A 23,072-nucleotide genomic window follows, 5' to 3' on the forward strand; every position below is an offset into this window, starting at 1 on the left:
AAATGCAGATGAGGTAATAATTTCTTGGGTAATATAATCAATTAATGGGCTTTTGCAAAAGACACATTATAAAACTGACATGTTAATGAGACCTGTCCCATATTTAAATCAACATTTTGTAGCGAAAACTCCTTATTCCATCTGATAATAAGAGAGGTAATTTAAAAATGCATGTACATAAGCACTGTGTAGGATCAATGACTAGAGAAACATTCCGTCTCGAGGTGCTGGTGCAGTCATCTGTGTGTAAACCTGAATCCCAACATTTCAGATGTTCACATTTCTTTAAGACAGTGGGGAAACAGAAGGTCGTGTAGTTATTTACCTGCAGTTAATGGAAGGTCCAGTGCCACACTTCATCACAGTGTCCCAAGCATCCTTGTATCCTTAGACCTATAACAAGATGACCTTTGAGAACAAAAAAAAACATTGCAAGAATAAAACCCATTAAATGATAATGCATTCAAACTTAAACGGTCAAAACAACACAGGGAGGAAGATTTTATTTGACCATGTAGTTGTGGTGACTGTAAAAGAGAGTGGCCTTCAGTAGATTGCACAACTCCGCCAAAGCCCAACACTCCCCTTAAATTCTCGATCCACACCAAAGTTTAATGGTTTCTTCCCTGACCCACATCACATCCTTCCCACTAGTTTCATTATAATCCGTCCGGTAGTTTCTGCCTGACCTTGTTGACATAGAAAAGAAACGAGGCGAATACATAACCTCCTTGGCCGAGGTCATAAAATGAATGTGGACATTCCAGTGAAATCCAGGCCGACCTTTCCAGTTCAACACGTCCAGCTATCCTCACCCCCCTGCCCCCTTCATGCTGCTCATTCATGCCTCTGTGTCCTTTTCTCATGTGATCCATACTTTTTTTTTATGTTATGATGTGTTTGGATGTGTGGCAGATCAGAGAGGGAGGGGTGGTGGTGTTCTCCACTGAGTAAAGCAACGAGTGCCATTTCATGATTGTACCTTGTCCCGATGAGCGCTGAGAACAGAAGAAGGTTAATTTTGTGTCCTTACATTCCATCCGAACCTTAGTTATCGTTTTGAACTCATCTCTGTACAGAAGGCTTTCCACTATGTGTCGTAGCTTTGTCGGGTATTTCCCATGTAGCATCCCCTCAGTGCGTGAGTGTGTGTGTGTCTCAGTGGATGCGTGCTAGGGGGCTACCTCAATCTGCACTAGAAGATGCCTCACCCGTGTTGTCCACCCTGACTCTTGAGGTGCGGGTTAGCTGCCTAGTGTTACTGCACCTCCGTTGTACAGCAGCTGTGCAGAGGAGGAAGGAGGCCGCAGGATGCGACAGGATCCATGCATGTAAAAACGAAACCATACACTGTATCTCATCTTCGAATAGGTTAAGATTGTTAGGTTATGTATGTATGTATGTAAATACGATGGGAAAACCCCCCACTTTTTTTTTCAGAAATATGTAACTTAAAATGACAATATTCAGGTTGCTCGATGGTATGTATCAATAAATGTTTTGCACCCTGGAAATCAAAAAAAAAAAAAGAAGAAGAGAGAAGAACACACGCACTCCTGGATCCAGCTGTCCTGTCGCCGGGGGCTTCATCGGACCCCCCCCCCCTACTCACAGCGCTCTGTGTGCGGGCCCACACAGTCTGTCCTGAGTACCACTGCTGAGTGTTCGTACATGTGTGTGTGTGTGTGTGTGTGCGGTAGGTGTGTGTTGGGGGGAGAGGAGGGGGGGGTTCTGTCAGGAAGCTGCGCCGGCCCTGGGATGTTTTTTTTTTTCTTTTTTGGGGGTGGCCTCTCGCCCCCTCCCCCCCCCCCCCCCCCCCCCCATGTACAGGTCTGAACTATATGAGCACAAAGGTGAATTTGGGGACAAGAGACACCGCTGACGTGCCCCTTTTCTGTGATGGCGCCTGTACATTCCTATCTTCTGAATGTGTAAACCTGTACACGTGGTGTGAAAAATTCCTCTATTAATGTGTATCAAGAGAATGGAACAAAGACAAAAAAGGTTACTTTTTAAATTATTATTATCATTATTATTACTCTTATTATTGTCTAGCTTTGTAAAACTGCTGAACCATCTGGCATACCTCAGCAGGCCTCGCCCCATCTTTGGAAACGGACAAAAACGATGGATGGGGGAAATAAGGTTTTGGATAAACTATTTTTAATTGTGGTTGAAGCAATAGACTTTTTGAACTTTGAATTGTGCATGGCTGTGTCTTGAGTGTAATAAAAAAACGACAAAAAACTAAATATCGCAGTTTGGGAACTGGACTGAAATAAAATGAGGAAGAAAACCACAGATTTCGTGACGATGCTTGTGACGAAGATGTTGTAAAGCTGAGGTTTATTTAGGATTTTTGTTAAAGATAGTGAGTTGAACTGATGCGAAACGGGAACAGAGGCTGGATTAAAGAAACAGACAATACATGAATGATAAAGTTGTACATGCTGTTTAGTAAGTTTCTCTGCATTGTGATGAATACAGGTCATAAATATGAAAATCATATGGTAACGACCATATTACTCACAGTATGTGTAGTGTAGCAAATAGAGGGATGGTGTCTTCACAAGCGACCTTGATAAATGTCGATATAAAAATGTTGTATAACTTATAGAAACATTTCTTTATAAAAGTCATTAGAGAAATTAGAAAGGGAAGAAGTTTGTATACAAAGTCATTAACAGGAAGTGACATTCAGTCTGTCCAATAGTGTAAAACTGCTCAAAGTGATCACATGTGTTCTACAGTGGTGGAAATCAAAGCCGCTGGTTTTGGTGCTTCTGTCCTCCACATGTAGTTCAGTGACTCAGCAATGACTCGGCTCTCTCTCTTAAGTCACTGAAGGCCGAGGTCACATGGCCAGCAGCTGTGTGGATGTGAGAATCCTCACGCCGATGATGCCGGGCATCTCGTCGGCCATCTGCCGGCCTCGCTTCCTCAGCTGGAGGCTCTCGGGTTCGATGGAGTCCTTCACCGAGCCGGACAGCACCACCTGGCCCATGAACTCGTCCTGCACCGTGTTGCTGTTCCACACCTGAGGAGGACAGAGTGAGTTTTAGATACAGGGCAGAATGTCACTGTCACACAGTATAAGGTGGTTGTGTGTCTTGGTGTTGGTGACTGTGAGTTCAGACAAGCATCACTTATGAAGAACATAGAAGTTATATGTGTGCAATGGAGTTTTACATTTAACCTTTATATTATCTTCGATATGTATATATGAAAAAGTACCTATGGCAAAGTTCACAAATATTGCTTCAAATCGTGTTTAAAAAAAAGATACACACCACTTTTTAAAAACATTATGGATCTGAATATGGTGAAATGCCATTTTCTTTTTTATTTCATTAGTAGAATTAGAATTTTAAACTTCCAGACACATTATGTACCAGCTAATGGACTCATTTAGCTTTTAATCCATTAAAAACACACTGAATTACTGCATTAATTGTCTTTGAGCATAAAACTGACTAACTGAGATGAATGACAGACAGACGCCATCTTACCTGCACAGTTACAGGCTTCCTGGGCTTCTTCCTGTAGAAAATGGCGCTGGTTGTGAATTCTGGCTCCAAAGTGTTCTTCTTGATGCTGGAGCGCACCGAGCGGCCCTCACAGGATATGATCACGTATGGGTCTGCACCTGCATGAAAGATAGAGTTAAAGACATGTTTCTAAAGACACTGACGATGTGTCAGACCCCTGAGGGTGAAGTGGAGCTGTGTGAGCGTCCTCTGACCTCCTGGGTTCTCCTGGCTCTGCAGCCCCTCAGCACTGTGGACGTAGACGTGAGTCACGACCTGCGCGTATCCCAGAAACGAGCTCCAGCATTTGACTTTGGGTTTATCCTCTATCAGCTCCCTGTGAGAGTAGAGGAAGATTTTACGGGCCCAGGAGAGAAGTTGAGTTACTACATCTTGATACTCTGACTTTGATATTATCAGCTATCAGACAACTGAAAGACTGCAGTGATATTATGTTTGTGTCTCAAAAAATAAAAAAAATAAACTGCTGTATGTGAGTTAACAGGATCAGGTCAAGTGTCATAAACTTGCCAACAAGAACGTCAGAAACAAAATAAAATCTCTGTCCAAGAAAAGCAGTGGGAGGGTGCTGCTAAATTAAAAGGGATTTCATGTGAACAGTCTATCAACAACCATTATGGGTACATTTTATAGTCTCCACTTTCCAAAACACTCATTTGTGTGATTTTCTTGGACATTATCCATCCATGAACAGTCTGAAATGAGGGAAGCTGTTTTCTCCCTTTCCCTTGTGTGTCTCACATCTGCCAAAATTACAGATTTACACTGACTCCTTCACACAGCCCTACCTGCAGTCCGCGGCCACGTCAGTAAATATTCGGATCATGTAATCCCCCAGCGTCTGAGGCTGGAAGGTGGTGGGGAAGACGACGTAGCGGCCCTGCGGCAGCGTGCACCTCATGAACACCGACCGGGCGTTGATGTAGGTGGACGTCCCCACGACCTGCTGTGTCAGGATGTCATGCATCCGATACTTCCTGTTCAGCTCCACCTGGAGAAGGGAAAAACTGTCAATTTAAAACCAGGATAAATATATCATATTAAAAACAAACTCAAGCATTGTGGTTAGACTGATTTGGGCTTGATGGACTGTGTGTAGACTGTGTGAAAACTTAACATCCTAGGTGTGTGAGACAGATGGCATCTTGTATAAACACTCCCCAAATTTTAAGTACAGCATGATATATGAAATGAATTATGTATAAAACATATGCAGTACAAACACAATCTTGTATCTGCAGGAGGAATGCTGCCTACATGTATTATCCTGCCCCCTGTTGGCAGAATAGTGAAAATCTTATTCAGCACATTGTAAGTGTGTATTTTTTTCAGTTCAGGGTTAAGAGATATACAATCCTGTTTAACGTGCAGATTTACATTATTTGTTTATTTGTATATTAAAAGTCTTAAAAGAGGCCAATTGATTCAGCTACCAGGAAAAAAATGTCACTGACGAAACACGTCTCAAAACAGAAAAATACAAAGATGCCATGGATGGTGGCACATGACTGAGGGAGTGGACACAACATGTGGAGTCCATCACATAAAGGAGGACACGTTAATCATCAATGACACAGGTTCAATTCAGGTTCATTGAACCTGATATCTGACAAGGAAGTCACTCTACAGTAAATGTAAATGTCAGTTTTTTTATTCCACATACAGTCACGTGGCCTCATGGGAATGTGACGGTTTCGAAATACAAGATCGAGTAGAGACATGTTTAACAGCCGATTTAAAGGAGTTGTACTTTGACTTTCTTATCAATAATCAGTTAAATCCACATAGAGTAAAGTTAATGCATTGTCAAGTCTTCAGCTAGTTTATCAACTTTTTCCAAACAGTGTCAAAGCTCTTGTCAGATTTATTTTTGTCTTTTAATTATTTGAATTCATTGGTTGAGGCACATGTGGTTAGGGGTAGGGGTTGGGTTAGGTATGGGGTTATGGTTAGGGATATGGATTAAGGAGAGTAATGGGGATAGGAATCGGGGTAGGGGTAGGCATAGGGCTAAGGATATGGATTAAGAATAAGGATATAGTCAGGGTTAGGGTTAGGGTTAACTGAAAGTTTGTGCTGTCAGTTGTTTGACTTGTATTCCTGTATTTTAAGTGCTCTCCTAGCCCTGCTTTTTGGAGCTTTGGAAGCTTTATCTGGTTGAGATCAGGACCCTCTGACCTCTAGGTTCGACACTAAGATGGTTAGGTTTAGGCATCCAGGTCAAGGGTTAGGGTTAGGACGATTGGTTGGTCAAGGCATAATGATCTAGAAAGGCTATTTTAAATGGTCGTCCAAATGAGGGTTTCAAACTTCTGACCACTACGTTTCTTTTTTGTTATAGTCAGGCTGAGGTGTGTTTCTCTGTTCTGTTTTCCAGCCTGAAACAATCAACCTAATTGTGCGCATTCTTTGTGTTTCATACTTTGTTGAAATGGTGTGTTTTAGTTTCTGATAAACCGATCACGTAATGTCTGCCTGATGCTTTAAAAAGGTTTGCAAGTTTTGCAAGAGAAAAGGCAAGTGAAGCCAAATTTTCCCACAAAAATTGAGCCAAAGTTTGATGGAATGGCTCTTTCCCCTCTTAAATAAACAAATATTTGACAAACACCATTTCCTCTGGATGCATTCATCTCTAGTGAGTCTCACCCTGAGCTTTGTGTAATGTTTCACAAACCCTTCATATCTCAGACAGATTTTTGCCAGTCTTTTGGCACTTAGATCAATACAGTGCTGTGGATAGTGTCTGTGTTTCACAATATATTACCTTAAAGATAATAAAGCCAAAGGTTATATTTTCTCCATGACCAACTCGTCTGTGGATCTTCACGTCTTTCTGTTGCAAGGAGATTTGAACTTCATCGACCTCTTTTGTCACGTTAAACAAATACTGTAAGAGAAGAAGAAAACAAGTAAATATACAGGCATGAACGCCAGTGGTGTGAGGAGAACGTGCAGGCATAATGTGCAGCACCTGTGGATTTTGCAGGAATGTCTGCTTGTGGTTGGCGCAGCCGCCACAGCGGTTCAATAGAGGATCTGCATGTTTGGTCCAGCTCCCAAAGTGCACAACCTCATGCCACGTCTTGTGGACGCTGATCAGCGAAGTGTTGATGATACGGCAAATATCTGCATCTGTGAAGTACTTGCACCAATCTGCGAAAGACATCCTGTGAATGCAAACACATGTGTTGTTTCATTGTCAAAAGAGGAAATAAACTCAACAGGTAGAGCATTGCATCTGGAAGAACTCACCAGAACTCTCCATCGTCCTCCACCGTGATGCCGAGGTTGCCCCTCTCTGTATCCCCAACCTTTGACCATTCCTCAGAGCTGATGAACAACAAGTAAAGCAAGTGGTTAATGCACTTAAAGATTTTTTTCAAGAACTGAATTCCTAGTTTAAAATAGAATCAACACAAAATCCACAACTTGAGTATTAAAATCTGTCTGTAAAAGTTTGTCTTTTATCAAGCAAATATTCACTGTTACTCAAGTAGAAAAGTTAATACTTTCAGTACATTTGTATCTATTTATTTGTACTTTTACTTATTAATGTTTGACTGCTTCCTCCACCACTGATTGATAATGTTGCCATCTTAGATGCACAGAAGTTGCATTAGATTCCAAAATTGTCTTGCATCAGGAAAAAGAATGACCACCCCACATTCTTGTTCTCGTCAGAACTTCTAAAAAAATTAAAATAAAAAATAAAATCTGAAAAAACATGTTTGTGTTACAATGAAAAAAGAAATCAGATAACAATGAGAATATATGTGTGGATAAACAACAGATTAACGTGGATAATGACACAGGATAGGTTTGCAGAGTTTTCCTGCAGAGTTACTTTTTTGTCACTATTGAAATCCACTGGAACTATTTTGAGTTTACATTGAACACAGCCCCCGTCTCTTCTCTCCATTCAGGAACAGACTTCTGACCTTTTGCTTTAATCTATTAAATGAAATAGAAATTCTAACGAAGGATAATAAGGGAATGTAAAAATGCTCTCACCTGTCACTCCAGGGTCCTTTCCACTCAATCTGGCCCCAGGGGTTCCTCATGCGCATCAGGGGGATGGTTTCATTCTTGAAGTACGCCAGCAGCCCGTGACCCAAACGCACCTTCTTCACTGCGGTGATGGCGTACGCATGTCCTTTCACCAGCCCGTTAGCCATCTTGGCCTCGATTTCATGAGGCTCTGCCTGGTGAATTTGTAAACAGGAATAGTCCACTAAGTTTCTCTTTAAGTACAGAAACAAGGTGAACATTCAGGAACAGGACAAACCTTTATGGAGCAACTTATGATTCCTCCACGGTCGTAGACCTTCAGTAGGTCCTCAAACAGCTTGTCTTGTTTTTCCTGGTCTTGGTGGTAGGCTCCTTCCTCCAGGCTAATGGCTTCAGCCACAGCGCCACTGAAATCCACCACAGCTTCTCCAGTGTTTCCCCCCTCCAGAGACTCATAGCAGCTGGCGAGCCTGCACACCGAGGACACAGTGCAGGGTAACCACAAGTTAAGTTACACATAGGAAGAGTTGCAGAAAGTAAAACATTTAATACATTTGGTAATAGAGTAGAAGAAGAGAATGGATTCTATTTATTTGTAATTTGCAAATCATTCTAAAATACAAAACACTTAAAAAAAACTGATGTTTGCTCAATATACAGAAGGCAGTAATAGTTGCTTGATTATAATATGCATTTACAGAATATCTTGTGTTGTTATTATTAATATAATAAGTAGTAGTATGTATGAGTAACAAGAACTGTATTTTTAAGCAGTTTGTTCTAATACTGACAATCCTTAAAAACATAAAAGGTCATGTTTTATCAAATCAACAATACGTAAATAAGAAAAAGGAAAAGACAGGGGACAATCTGAGTGAATTTTACGGACTTGGCGTAGGCCTTCTCCAGCAGAGCGCTCCAGAATTCATTGTTGTCTTTTGAATGACAGTAGATGAGTTCTCCATTGACTGTCGGCAGCCGGTCGTCTATCACCACATCCAGCCACTCTCCAAACACCCAGAATTGAAAGTGGAAGATTCCTGCGTAGCCCTCCGGGTGTTTAGCATCCCACTCCTGCTCCTTCCAGTCAGGGATCACCTGGAAACACAGAAACAACAGTGTGACTAATGGGGCGCATGGCTCCTAATGTCGTGTATCTGACGAATTTAGATAATCCTATGTCGTATCATCAGTCATACAGCATTGAGACTTAGAAGAGATCCTAATATCAGACTTTTTATATAATATATACCTATACAATACATATATGTTTTAATATATAATTTATAAGAAAATGTGACAACACATTTCATCTACCAGCAAACACAATTTGACCGACTATTTGACAAAGGAATTCCGTTTTGCAGTCAATCATTAGGCAAATTCCAGTGCTGGTCACATTTCAGGCAAAAATCTACAGGCCTCATCGATTTTTAGTTACCAGCAGCAAATACACGCAACAGCTCGACTGTTCAGAGTGAGCAGACCAAGTTAACTCAAACTCACCTTCTTCCAGAGATCTGGCTTCAGGGCCAGACAGGAGCAGGCAGCAACAAACCAGCAGTTTCCCACCACACCCTGGTTCAGGTCGTGGGAGCTGATTCCCTCCACAAACAGGTGGGGATCATCGGATATCTCCTGCAGCATGGAAAGTGACAAAATGAACCAAACACACTTTATTCTTAAAGATTTGTGCACATAATTGTGTAGGTTTTTTTGTCAGTCATATTGCATATTTTTTGCAGGAATATCTGTATTCATTGACAGATGCTAGTGATGGACCATAACCACATCTGACTCACTCACCCCTGGTCGTTTCCACTGCACAGTACCAGATGGCGGTTTCCTGAAATACAGCGATGCATTGACGGCTGGAAATTCTGGATCCTCGAACAGCGTCTTGTCCCTGATGCAGTTGCTCTTCAGCTCAGCGTAGTGCTGGTTTTTGTACGGGACGGCAGAGGAGAACATGGTCCAGATGCAGAGACCTCACAGCTGCAGACTGAGGACAGACACCAGACGGTTCTCAGACTCTATGATAAAATGTTATAAACAGTTTTTAGTTGTCGTTGTGCGGGGGAGCTCCCTCCAGCCACTGACACTCAGCGTTTCTGGACGAAGCCTGCTGGACTGGATCGTGTAAACGTCTGTGCTGCTGCCCTCCCACAGCAGAAGATGAGACACAGACCCTCTGAACTCAGTTTACTGATGAGCATTAAACAACACTGGGCTGTGACGACAGTATATATGACATGATTTCTATGGAAAGAGAAGATGGAAAGCTGAATTTGTAAAGGTATTTATAATCTATAAACAACTGAGTTTATAACAACCTTTATTCTTCAACAACAAAGGGTGAAGACAAAGGCTGCTGAGTGTGTGATTGGCTCTTCAAGTTATTTTTTCAGTTCAAGACCATATTGTGCATTAAAAATATGTGTTGTACTCATGACTGAAGCAGAGACCAATACCAGTTGTGTTCTCTGGGGAGTGAAGATATTTTAACCCCTTGACTTTTGTCTCCTCACACTGAACCCTTGAGGCAGAATTTGAGTCATTAAAATTATTTTGGAACCATCTTCTAGTATTTTTCCCAAGAACAACACATCACATCGAACCAAATTTAATTTACTGGAAAAAAAAAGTTCAAGGTTGACTGAAAGTTTGTTCTCAAGAGAGTTTGTGTGTTTCTTTAGAAGTAAAAAATAAGTAATGAAATGTCTGGGTGAAGAGCATTAACTGATATTACTCATTTACAATATTTGTACACATACCATATGAATAAAGTACATATATGTTTCAGATTACAATAAATTCTGCAGATTTTTATTTAATTTATAATATATAAACCTGTTTTCACCATCTCCCAATTGTTTTGTAAATACATATCTTTTCAGAATATATAAGATAGATATAGATAACATTGATGGTAATTGAAGTCTGTGCGTAAAGCTGATAACACTTTTTTAGTTAATAAGCAACTTATATTACTAACATTAACCAGAATAATCAGACAGACCACATCATGTGACAGCTAAAGTATGTGTGACAGCCATGTGTACCTAATAAACTGCTCACTGAGTGTCGTGTTTCAGTTTCAAAAAGAGTATGTCAAGTTTTACGATAAGTTTATATGAAGTGTAACTTTATCTTTGAAGCATCTGTAACAAATTTCACACACTGTTTTTTAAATAGCTACATATACTACATATACTACATATATCATAAAATGTGTAATCCTAAATAAGGTAACTGAGGATAGAAGGAAAGGGTAGAGGTCCAGACGGCAGCACACAGTTATTCTCTCCTGCTCCAGGTGGTGTACCTGCAGTTCTCTCTCTCCAACTCACCATTGACCTACTTATGCATGCACATTGTCAGAGCCACACCCGGGCTGTGTTTGTTCAATATTCAATTTTATTACCTGCTGTCATTGTTTCACTCTGCGCTGTGACGTCGAGAAGAAGGAGTGCTATATCTTCACGTCTTAGCTATGAGATTAAAAAATAAATAAAAACTACTGTAGAACTAAAACAACTTGTGGCTCTGGTGTGAAACGAGGTCGTGAGCCTGTTTGCGCTTGTAAGGGAATGTTATCTGTTTGAGAGTTCCTGTCGAATGTGGTCAGGCAGGTTATTTTTGGTGGGTTATTTGTGTAGCGTAGGACACATCTGTATACAAATGTTTGCTTCACGCACTGTTTATTGTCACATTCTCAGTTTGACTGGTTTAAAATATGTAAAAATGAACCATTCTATACATAAATGTTGGTCACAGCTTTAGTCTTTTTCAGTGTTGCCAGGGCAGGTGAAGATCTGAGATTGCGATTTAAACTTACTGAGGTAAGAGAGTTACTTGAGAAACTAAAGATGTTTCATAAAAAAGAAAAAAAGGACATTCCCCAAACACTGTGTATGAGTAATCCCAAGTGAATTAGAAGAGACTGTAATTATAAGCTTGTAGGTGTAACACTCACCTGTGCTGAGCTGTGTTATCCCTCCAGTGATCAGTTCAAACACATTCACGTTCCTGTTCAGCTACTGTTGGACGTGTGTCCACCTCAATCCCAAACTTCTGTTAAACCATCCGTCACATAAAAACAACTCATCCGTGACGTCTTTCTCAAAACAAAACAAAATCCAGCTCCCTCGGTTCTGTCCTCTGGCTGCGAAGACGTCCCCAAAAACTTTTAGCCAAACTCTGCCTCTGAAAACTGGTCTGACGAGCACGTCTCTGCAGCAGGAGGCGTCATACAGGGCTGATATGGTGATTGCAGCAAGGGAGGGAAGAGAAGAGTGAAACTGAACACCTTTTACCTCCCTCCACCTAGAAACTCACAGGTGAAGCAAGTCAAAACCTGTCCTGTTGTTTTACAATAACAACATTTTAAAAATAACCCATAAATGTAATATTTGCGTCACTGTCTGGATCTAGACAGTCTGGATGTATCTGTGTGAAATCATTTGCTTCCAGTTATCCCGTGGAACTGAACAAACATAACCAATAAGCCGTGTGCAATCCCCATACTGCCAGTGAGCTGTGGTAATGAGACAAACTGGCAGCCGCTCAGAGGTCTGGCCTCAACTTTTACAGGGCACAAGAAGCACTTTAACTCCCTCCGATGACAAAAAAAGAAAGATAATCTTGGATAAGTCGAGCTTCAGACGGAGGGCAGCTTGAAAATGAAAGGAAGAATGCTCGGGTGCAGCCAGCAGTAATAAGGTAATTAACGTGAGCTAGACAGGCTGACCAAGAAAGTGGAAACATGTCTAAAACTAAAATTACACTCACTACTACACACATCTCTGCCAAGGCCCAACAGTCCCCTTAAATGCACTTACCTTGCACCATATTTTAACAATCATAGATATTAGTCCCCAAAATGTGATTTTGTGGGGGGGATTATCAAGATCCATTAATCATTTCCTGTGATAATGTCAATAAAATTCCCTGTCATGCAATGTTAAAGATAGGGATTTAAAACAATTCTTGGATCTGCCTCCTGTTGTCGGATTCACTCAGATTTTAATGGATTCTTCCTCGACCAACACCAAGTCCTTCCAACAAGTCTCATGGAAATCAGTGCAGCTGTTTTTCTTTAGTCCTGCTCACATACAAACTCAACAACAACAAAATAGACAGACAGACAGACAGACAGACAGACAGACAGACAGACAGACAGACAGACAGACAGACAGACAGACAGACAGACAGACAGACAGACAGACAGACAGACAGACAGACAGACAGACAGACAGACAGACAGACAGACAGACAGACAGACAGACAGACAGACAGACAGACAGACAATGCTAAATCATAGCTTCCTTGTCAGACGTAATAAAAGTAAATCGTTGGGATAAGAATTGACACAAGAAAAGATTAATGCAGGGTTTCAGATATGAGCAAAAGGTTGTGAGAAAAGTGTTTGTGACGTGAATTGAAAAACAAAAGACTGCACTTATTGTAACGCAACACTGTAAAGCCTGGTAATCTGCTCTTGTGTTGCTTTGGCCGACGTCATTGGCTAAATGAAGGGCAGCCAACCTGAGGAAACAGTCGCTGGGTCAGTGAAGTCAAAAGGTCACTTTCTTGTGAGAATGTCTATTTATTCATATACCAGAGAATCATTTGACAGTCAATTATTAGTTTTAGTGTTTACCTCGAAAAACAACACAGAAGAAAATCACAGCAGTTGTTCCATCTGTCCTTAAGACAACCGCTCAACTGGTCCACTTCCTGTTTGGTTTTGAGTCGATTACGTCTGCAGGTGTTTGAGAGGATGGCCGGTCTCGTCACCTCCAGCAGTTTCTTCTTTTTTTGTGGAGTATATTACGATTCTAGCTCTTAGAACTACGCCTGCTGTTTCCCAGCGTGCACTCGTGGATAAATCAGGTGTGCTGTTGGTTTCTGCACAACTCATCCACATTTTCAAAGAACTTGGTAATAATGATCATTGATCATTTTAGGATAATCCAAGCATAGTGTCTTATACACTGTGTTATAATAATACTGTGGATGTTTGAGTCTATTGTTTTATGTGTGAGTGAGTAGTCGATCAGAAAAGTAATAATGAATTATAATATTATAGTAATAATATTCTCTCGTGTGTCAGGTTGGGTTAACTTTGAACCTGAAGAAGTGCCTTATACGGACTGACTATTTTGGGGGTTTTGCACTATTAGTGAGCTAAATAAGACATTTAACAAACTCCCTTCATGCTTTAGGAAAGTATGACTCACTTCCACATTTCAAATATTAAGGCTCCACATATTTCACAATTAGTGTCTCACTCAGCTGCGTGGGTGTAAGGTACAATGGAGCCTCTGGGACCGTTAGCGGAGATTCCGACTTTTCACTTGTGTTGTTACAAAAGCAACAGCTGACAGCTTTTTGCTCGTACTCCAGCACAGATCTGTCCCATGCTGCAACATATCATCGTTAGACTAATTCCCCTGTCATCTGTCTGAAAACTCTTCCTCATCCCCAGAGACAGGTTTTTATGACACACAATGGACACTGTGTTTGAATTTGATTAGAACAGGACGGGTTAAAGAAACATACGGCTCCCATGAGGCCACAGACGGTCCAGACAATATTTGTGAACATCAGACAATTTATCTCAAAGCCATTAGGTGATGAACTTTAACCTCTAATGTTGCCAAGACATGGAATTAGAAACAGATCCGGAGAATGAGAAGCAACCAAATGGACAAAGGTGACAACAGAACCTCCTTGGTGCAGGTAATGACTTTTTTCTTCTGATGAGAATTAAAATTCTTATGACCTCACACAAGATAGTGACTAATAACTGCATTTTCTGATTCCAATTTGTCAATACTGTTCATCATCAACAATATCATCATCATCTGCTTCCCTGTATATGACTCCCCTGTGACAGAGAAATATCAAATTACACACACACACACACGTTTGTATTTCTATCTTAGTGAGGACACTCATTAGTATTATGCATTCCGTTGACCCTTACCCGAACTCTTAGCCATCACAACTAAATGCCTAACAATAACCCAAACCTAAGCCTAATTGTAACCCTAATTCTAAAACCAAGTCTTGACCACCAAACAGTCCATTAAAGGTTGGTCAGAAAGGGCCAGACAAAATGTCCTCACCCCGTAGCTTGTAGGCTCAAAATGGTCCTCAAAAATATATCTGTACAAGAGTATACACACACACACACACACACACACACACACACACACACACACACACACACACACACACACACACACACACACACACACACACACACACACACACACACACACACACACACACACACACACACACACACACACACACACACACACACACACACACACACACACACACACACACACACACACACACACACACACACACACACACACACACACAGGCCAGTAGATGGCAGAACATTCATACAGATTTCAATGTATGTCTTTGGACATGCTGCTAAAAAACTGCATCTGTAAGTTCGTATTTCCGTCAGTAGAGGCCGCTAGAGCCCACCTGTTGTATTGAAAGTTCAGGACGTCAGCTCCAGAGTCACAGTATGGCAGTAAAATGGGGGAGCAATGAAATGTGCAGCGATAAGCCCGACTCAACATCCTGCATATTCTATACAATTAATATCGTATTGTGTTGTGCAATGCCCTAAAATCACATCAATAGTTTTCAGTGGTAGTCAATGAAGTTAAGGTTTTTTCTTGATAACATATAAAGTAAACATTAGACAGTATATAGATGGCCATTATATTACATTATTTTTCAGATACATGTAGGGATTATTGGATGGCTGTAGAAGTAATGAAGTTAAAACAGCCCACAGAATTTGTGATGCCGACAATAACAAGATCATTGTAAGATCTGCATGTTTGTACTAATCATTTACTTCCATATGGTATTATCTGCTGTTCATATACATGTGTCATTGATCCTCATGCACAGATTTTATCAATGAAACTGGTATAAAACCCGGATGATATATCTGACGTAGGTACTTTGGTTCTAGAAGCAGCTCACAAATGTTATGACTCGAATCAACAGTTAGAAATGCTGATAGAGACAGAAGAACATGACGCATCATATTTCATCAAGATCATGAGTTTGGCTGCTGCCGAGCGAGCATGAGAAACAGGTTTCCTGTTTCCATGGTGATGAGGATGGTTTTGTGTAATGATTCACACATTCGCAGAATAACTCACTTGTCTTTTAACTGTTCAGAACAATTCATTCATTTCTAGCACACAGTTGGCGATAGTGCTGTGAACATGCAGTATAGACATAAACACACACAGGTCTGCTCAGCTATCCCTATTAGGACTTTGCATTTACCTCCATGCATTGTGGACATGTGACCTAATCAAAGCCTTATCCCTAACCTTAACGTCCAATTCACATCCAACCACCTTATTTTAACCCCAAGTCAGTTCTTACTCCGAACCTAAACCAATTACATTAAGTTTTCATTACAACTGGGCTTTGGTCCCCATGAGGTCCACTGGTCCAGACAAGACCAATGTTTATGCTGTAAAAGGTCCTCGAAAGGGAACAAAAACGAGTATGCACACTTTTTCAGATTTTGCTGGCAAGAAAATTGTATTGTAATTTAATAAGGAACAGTTTTTTCTTACATTTCTCTAAAATGTGTAATTGTGTACAAAGAGAAGACATTTTAAACCAGAGCAGTGAAATACAACGGTTTTAATTTTGCAAAAGGATACCGGTTAAAACATTGAATGAAGCACTGAAACAAGCCACTGTGACGTTGCAAAATACCACTTAAAAAAAAGGACATTGTAAGTTTCCAAGAAAATAAGTCATTCAGTCGATCAGGAAGGCAAACATGAAAGAGCACAGGGAGCGTATTTACACCGAGATAAAAGGGTCCCGTGACTCGTCTGGGAGACTTCCTCATTCAAGACATTTCAAAATGTTTAACAAACAGCTGTTGACAAAGAACAAGCCTTCGATGTCTCGTTTCATTTATTATTATCAAAAGACAGTAATCTTTAAAAAACAAAAAGGCACCACTGTAGGTGATGAATTCACACCATCCATCTAACATGGTGGCGGCCGGTTTACACAAGACAACCAACATTTTCTGTTTATGTTTAATACGCTGTAACAAGCTGTAGAAAAAGACCATTATTATTATTAGCATGGAAGGTTACACAGAACTGAGAGCTTGAGAAAAATGACGACAAATGGGGCTTTTGTACAAAATGGTGGGTGAAGTGAGGTGTCCCTGCTGTCGGATTGGCTGATGTTATTAACTGTTTGTCCTGGTGTGACAGTGCCCCCTGCAGGAGAAAGGTGAAGCTCACAACACCAGATATTTTTTCTGTTAGAATTTGTCTCCAGTATTAAGTGGGTGATGATAACAAAACAGATAGGTTTATCAAGAGGGCGGACACCACATCACTCCTAAGACACACACATTTACAATGGAATAACTGCATGGAAATTTAAATTTCATTTAATTTCTCATTATTCTATTAGGTATAAAAAAAGAAAGTCATCCTCTACACGAACGGAAAAAGAAAAGTCTTAACTATTTTTTAATCTGAATGCATAGATTTTAATTTAAAGGACGCTACATGTGCAGCACTTTAATTAACACATTGAGAGATTTATTGTGGTCACGCATTGCAATGCTGGCAAGTAGACAGTAAAGTGTCTGTGATGAATAAGTAGCTCCCTGCTTTGTGCTTCAGTGTTTTGTTTTTCCCAATTTAGAGATTCTCTGGTTTGATTCCCTGCAAAGTCCGAGAATACTCTTCAGTAGATTCGTAAGACACACGATGCAACTAGAGAAGAAAAAAAAATCAAAAGTCTAATGAGAGTTGCACACAGACGCTTGAATAAAGAGTTAAGAGCTCATGTGAGCAACTTAAACCTAGTAGTAAAAAATTCCCGGACTAGTACCCTTGATATAAATTAATAAACTTTGTAAAATTTGAAACCCATTGAGCCATGCACATTGGATGAAACCCCACTAACATTGAGCGCCCTGACAACACTAAGCGCCTCAGATGAGCACGATTTAATCTTGATGTGATTTTTGATGCATTAAAAAGCAACATGCATAAATCTCCAGGTGTGCTTCCTCCAGAATATTAAAAAACTCACATAATTTCCCCCCTTTCTACAATTCCATGTCTAAAAATCATGCTTTGGCTTTTGAGATGAATATTTATCTTGAATTTCACTCACTGTTCGATAAAACATCTTCATATTGATGGTGAACTGGTCCACGAGGGAATTATTTAGACTTCGGTGAATAAAATGACTTTATAAAAAGGGCCCAACTGTTCTTCCTTTGGTTGTTTTAGGTCCTTACTTTCATGATCATTCACCGATATCATGCACTGCAGTTTGTGAAAATCTAAAACACAGAGGGTATATATACCTTGAATAGCCTACAGAGGGTCAAAATAGAGGAAACACCAACATAAAGAATTCCTGCGAGGGCGACGTGAGATGCCTTTTCTTAGCCTCGTCTCTGATTAGACAAAGTTGAACGCCAATTTGAGCCAGAATATGGATTTTCAGACCTCAGTGTGTTTACGGTGGTTTAAATAGATTATGGTTTTATAATTTCTGTTGTAAATTCTGTCAGGAACACGAATCCCCATCGAGGAGGCGTGGGCTTCTGCCCAGTAATCCTCTTCAGTCAGGAGCTGCATCCCACACATCCTCACCCTCTGAGGAGCGACTTCATTTTGGTTGCTTCTTTTACCATACCCTGTTATTGTGTTGAGCTACTGTTAAGACGGACACTGTAGAGACGTTATGGAAGCACAGCAATGGACGGAGATATTATGATGGATGTAGCTATATACACATTTACAGACTTTCTCTGGCTTCGCAGACGGCTTCCTCTCACACGGAACTGTTACCTTTCACACTATTAAGCGCATCGGGCAGGAGGACATTGAGAAACATCCCAAATACAAGTGATTCAATAGTCAGCTTTGACTTCACACCCCTAAAAATATCAATTTGCTGCTTGAGATTATGTGACTTAAAACTTAAGGTCTGTGCATCCTTCAATGAAACGTCTGAAACCAAAGTGAAAAATCTTTACCCCGTGAAATCTGTGGGTGAGAGTGGTGTTTGAGAAATAGTGAAACCTCCAGATAGAAACGTGTCGGAACATTAGTGAGCTGATTGTTACAAAGTGGTCAAAAAGTGAATCAATAATTAAAAAAAAAAAAAGTTGAATTGTTTGTGTGACCCTCAAGCAGCAAATTGTGACGTAGCCCCGGTGGCTAAGGCCTTAAAAAAGAGACAAAGACATGGTTCTCCGAGACAACAGGTGGCACTGTGAGTGACGGTGGAAAGCAGCAGACGTATAAAAACTTCTGTGTTTCAGGTCAATACAGGAGGCGGGCTGCAGGGGGAGAGTTTACATTGATTCGCCCTGAGAATCATCGTCATCCAGAGATAAGGGCAGGTAGAGATCCTGGAAAACAAAAACAAGAAAATCACATAAGGAGCATTTAATGATGGTGTGGTAAAATAGGGTAACAAGATGAAAACGGGCCGGAGGAGGAGGAGAGTTGACCCGGTACCTTCTGCTTGTTGTTCAGGGCTGGACTGGTGGGGGTGGAGGTCGGGGAATGCTTGGAAATCGGGGTGGACAGCTGGCTGCTGGAGCCCGTCCCGTTGGCTGAGAGAGTGCCCGCAGATCAGAGAAAAGAGAGAGGGAGGAGGGAGAAAAAAGGGTGAGGGATGGGAGACGGGGAGGGAGAGAAAGAGGTAAACAGAGGAGTGGGTTAGAAAAGTGTACAGGGAGAAGCCTGAACCTTTTTCCTTGGCTCTGGAGAAAAGTGGTTCCTGAGCCGAGGCCTCATTTGGCCGCAGCGGAGAGGGACGCTGACTACGAGCCGTTTGTTAGACGCCGTTTTGTTCACTGGGTCTGCGCCTGGCCACGTTGCTAGGATTCCCTGTGTGTGGAACATTGTGTTTACATCTGAGAGCAGTGCGATGGGATGGAGTTGAGCGTTTAAACTGCTGTCAAAGAGTTTTTTTGTCTGCGGGAGATGAAAAGCGTTTTTTTACTATGAGCCAGATGGCCAGAGTCAATTTGAGCCAATGTGAGTTGAAAAAAACCCCGACATGGAAAAAAAGAGTCATTGTTAACCGACTTAATGCCACTGGCTTAATTTAACCACTCAGTTGGATAAACACACTCTCAAATGTAGACTTAAGAAGCTGTTGAAAGGACAAACCCGTCCAGAAACAGGAAGAAATACACATCCTATTATCTCTGGGTCTTAAAATTTGTGTATCTGAAGATGAGCAGATCTCCCACACTGACTGCACTGAGAGTGCAGCTTTTTCCAAACGTCTCTCTGTATCAGCAAAGTTGCAAACACTGGGGGGTTGTCTCCTACAGTTGAGAGCTTTTTTCATTCTCTGTAGAAAGTTGAGGATCACTGTGTTTCTTTCATCACAGGACCATGGCAGAAACAGGTTTAATGCACTCAACTCTTAAACCAGTGCAACTAACGACAAGGCTGAAGAAAGTGCTTTTGTTTGCCTATAATTTTACAGTAAGCAGCCTTAGCTAGGGACATTTTCAATAATATACTATATACAGTATAATATATATATAAGTATGCACACATCAGTTAACCTGACAATATCAGTTTTCCAGAATTAAAAGTTTGTCATTTGATATTTTTGATTGTTTCAAATCTCACAAAAAAGTAGTATTTAATTAGTATATTTAAATGCATTTGACTTTTTGGGGATTTTCTTATGATATAATATTGCTATCTCCAACAAGGAGGTTATGTTTTCATCTGCATTTGTTTTTTTGTTTGATAGTTAGCAGGGTAACACAAAAACATGACACAGATTTCCACAAAACTTAATGGAAAGAGGTGGTTAAAATTTTAGTTTCAGATCTGGATCAGTGGGCGGGTCCAGGAAGTATATTTCGCTTTGATTAACATTGTGAGAGGTTTTCTTAAAAATAATAAAATTATTTTGTTAATATTTAGATATTTATGAGTGAGTACAATTAGGTGCAGATCCAGTTAAAATCGGAATCTAGTGAGATAAGGGTGACATAAGACAGATCAATTGAAATAGGTGAAGAGCACGAGAGAAATAAAATATGTAAAACTATAATCTTTAATTCTCAAGTATGAAGTCCAGTTAAATGAGGCATGTCACTCACACATTTCCTCTGCTACGGCCCTGTGATCTCTGCTGACCTCCCAGAGGTGATTCAAACTCAGTTAACTCTCCAGCCCGTTGGCCAACCATCTGCTGTGCTGAAGGCCGGCCTTCAGCGATCAATGATCAATAAAATATACAAGACAGCTGAAGGCCTGAGGGAACCTGCTGAGCTGGAGATCGCACCCCCTCACCCCGCCCACCACCACCAACCTTGTAAAGTGGTGTGAAACATGAACTGTGGACTACCTGCAGACAAATCTGTGAGATCACATATTCTCTTCATTTACCGCACAGGAGATTTCACAGCTCTGTCACCTGCCTCTGCTGGAGAGACACCGTCACTGACCCTCACACGTTACTCCTGTGTTTTCACGGTGCCAGGGGAAGAATTAGAACAGGTTTTCAAAGCAGGATTTGAACCCGTCATATGATACATAACAGAGAGAAGAACTGGTGCTGCATCTTTTTAGTTTTAGTGTCACACCTGCCCGTGTTCAGTTTTCATGGCACCAACTGTTCAACGTTGCAGCTATAAACTCAGGTACCGTTTTCCATTGTTAAAAGCTGATGTTGACATAAAGCATTCAAGCATGTGCAAGCATCAGTGTCTCCATTATGTTTTTTTCATGGATATTATCAAATACTAAATGGATAAAATAATGCTAAAAGAAGATTTCAAGGTCTTCATTTACTTTTCATTTTATTAATTTATTTTGTTTTATTCATGGTTTTAAAGCAAATAATCTGACAGAATTATATTACATCTCATCAGATTAGCTTCAATACACATCAGGGTATCTTTTAAGGAGATGTGGTCGTGTCCTGGTGTTGTTGGGACCCCACAGGAACAACTGTCCCAACACAGAGAGGAAACACAATTTATAGTCCCTCTAAGCATGTCTTCAAATTACAAACAAGAAATAGATTTCTGTGGATAGAAGGACAATAACAATTGTGTTTCTTATTATCATCCATGAAATTGTCCATTGGGCTGATGTTTGATTAGTGTTTCAAGCCATCTATAACCAAAATCCATCCTGAAGCCATTACAAAGCCTGCTATTCTCTTCAGACTAAGGTCAAAAGGTCAAGATCAGCGACAGCCCCCGCACCACTGGATTTAGTGTCTTCACCCCAGGAGCTACATCACTGTGCCGTCATATCTGATGTTGCATTCGTTCTCATTCCCCGCAGCAGCATTAGCCTCGTTCTACTTTCTACCGGCTCTTTGTTCTGATTTATGGGACAAGGCGAGGTCTGGTTCTACTCCAGTTTACACCGGAGGAGGTGAGATGGTAATGGGCTCACTTGATTCAGCAGGAGACCTCATGCGCCTGATTGGAGCAGGACTCTTCACTGAGCCACGCTGACCTTTGGGCGTCTTCATCACCCTGCACTCTGTGGAGACAAAAGAACAAAGAGAAAGTACGATTATCACTCGTTTCCTAAACTGGACGACTATAAAATATATAGCATAAAGTCTGGATAAAATACGTTTGAAGGTATTCGTTATGTCTGACATTAATGTTATAATACAGCAAAACTAGTCAACTTTAATATTAGGCACCGCTAGATAATACCAAAGTGAGAAAATGGGGAATTTTTTTTCTCATTTGGATGAAAAATCTAAAATCCATCATCATCTCATTTGCTCCCTGTGGCAAAGCAAATCCAGAGCGTGGCTCCGGGTGTAGTTCAATCTATTGAACTTTGACCCGTGATGTGTGCTGTGTGTGACGGTGCATTAACACTGCTGTTAACAAATGCCCAGCTGACTCAGACAGCCAGGATTTGTCATGTCACAAACCTAAGAAACCAATCCTGTCAGCTTGTGGGTGGAGCTCAGTGGCTGAAAAAAGGCTCCTCGACCAATGGTGAGCTGTGATGGCTTATTATGAATATTAGCATGTTCCTAGATCCTAGTCACGAAACGAGGAAAGAAGGTGCAGTTACATTTAAGCCATTTTAAAGAGCATTGGGGGAATTTTTTCATGACAAACATTTTTAATATGTAATTTGAGGCACAAGGGAGAGTTCCAGGGATTGGCCCTTAAAGTATAATATAGACTCAGATGCTATCCTGATCACGTGTAACGCAAACCTTTCTAAATAAGATATTTAATCAATCTGAATAAAAATGATGTCATTGCAAACTGAACGGCTGCCTGTTGATTTGTCATTTTGATTCGTGGAAATAATGACCAATGCACTAGTCTGATCCCAGCCTCATTATGTCTCCAGTTGTAATGTCTGTGAGGCAGAAGTGGATTTTTAATTCCTTATAAATTGGGCTGAGATTGTCGATTTTAAATTTTTCTTA

The 23,072-nt window shown here is 40.8% G+C and overlaps 2 protein-coding genes across 2 annotated transcripts in view; both read right to left on the reverse strand.

Moving 5' to 3' along the window:
• Positions 1-2,344: 2,344 nt before the first annotated feature.
• LOC133019447 (calpain-5-like) lies at positions 2,345-11,755 on the reverse strand. Its single transcript, XM_061085935.1, has 13 exons — positions 11,533-11,755; positions 9,363-9,558; positions 9,063-9,194; positions 8,446-8,654; positions 7,834-8,026; positions 7,560-7,750; positions 6,801-6,878; positions 6,520-6,715; positions 6,313-6,435; positions 4,337-4,539; positions 3,743-3,864; positions 3,510-3,646; positions 2,345-3,037 (listed from the first exon to the last, which is right to left on the reverse strand). The coding sequence occupies exons 2-13, from the start codon at positions 9,525-9,527 to the stop codon at positions 2,855-2,857; spliced, it is 1,932 nt and encodes a 643-aa protein (XP_060941918.1). The 5' UTR covers positions 9,528-9,558; positions 11,533-11,755; the 3' UTR covers positions 2,345-2,854.
• Positions 11,756-18,969: 7,214 nt separating this feature from the next.
• The window catches only part of LOC133019840 (neuronal migration protein doublecortin-like), a 42,729-nt gene continuing 38,626 nt past the window's right edge, over positions 18,970-23,072 (reverse strand). The window contains exons 6-8 of the mRNA XM_061086411.1: positions 22,061-22,150; positions 19,136-19,233; positions 18,970-19,026 (exon numbers count right to left, since the gene is read on the reverse strand). Coding sequence (XP_060942394.1) covers positions 18,970-19,026; positions 19,136-19,233; positions 22,061-22,150 — 245 coding nt within the window. The remainder of the gene's footprint in view (positions 19,027-19,135; positions 19,234-22,060; positions 22,151-23,072) is intronic.

Source organism: Limanda limanda, chromosome 14 (assembly GCF_963576545.1).
Source record: "Limanda limanda chromosome 14, fLimLim1.1, whole genome shotgun sequence".
Classification (NCBI taxonomy): Eukaryota; Metazoa; Chordata; class Actinopteri; order Pleuronectiformes; family Pleuronectidae; genus Limanda; species Limanda limanda.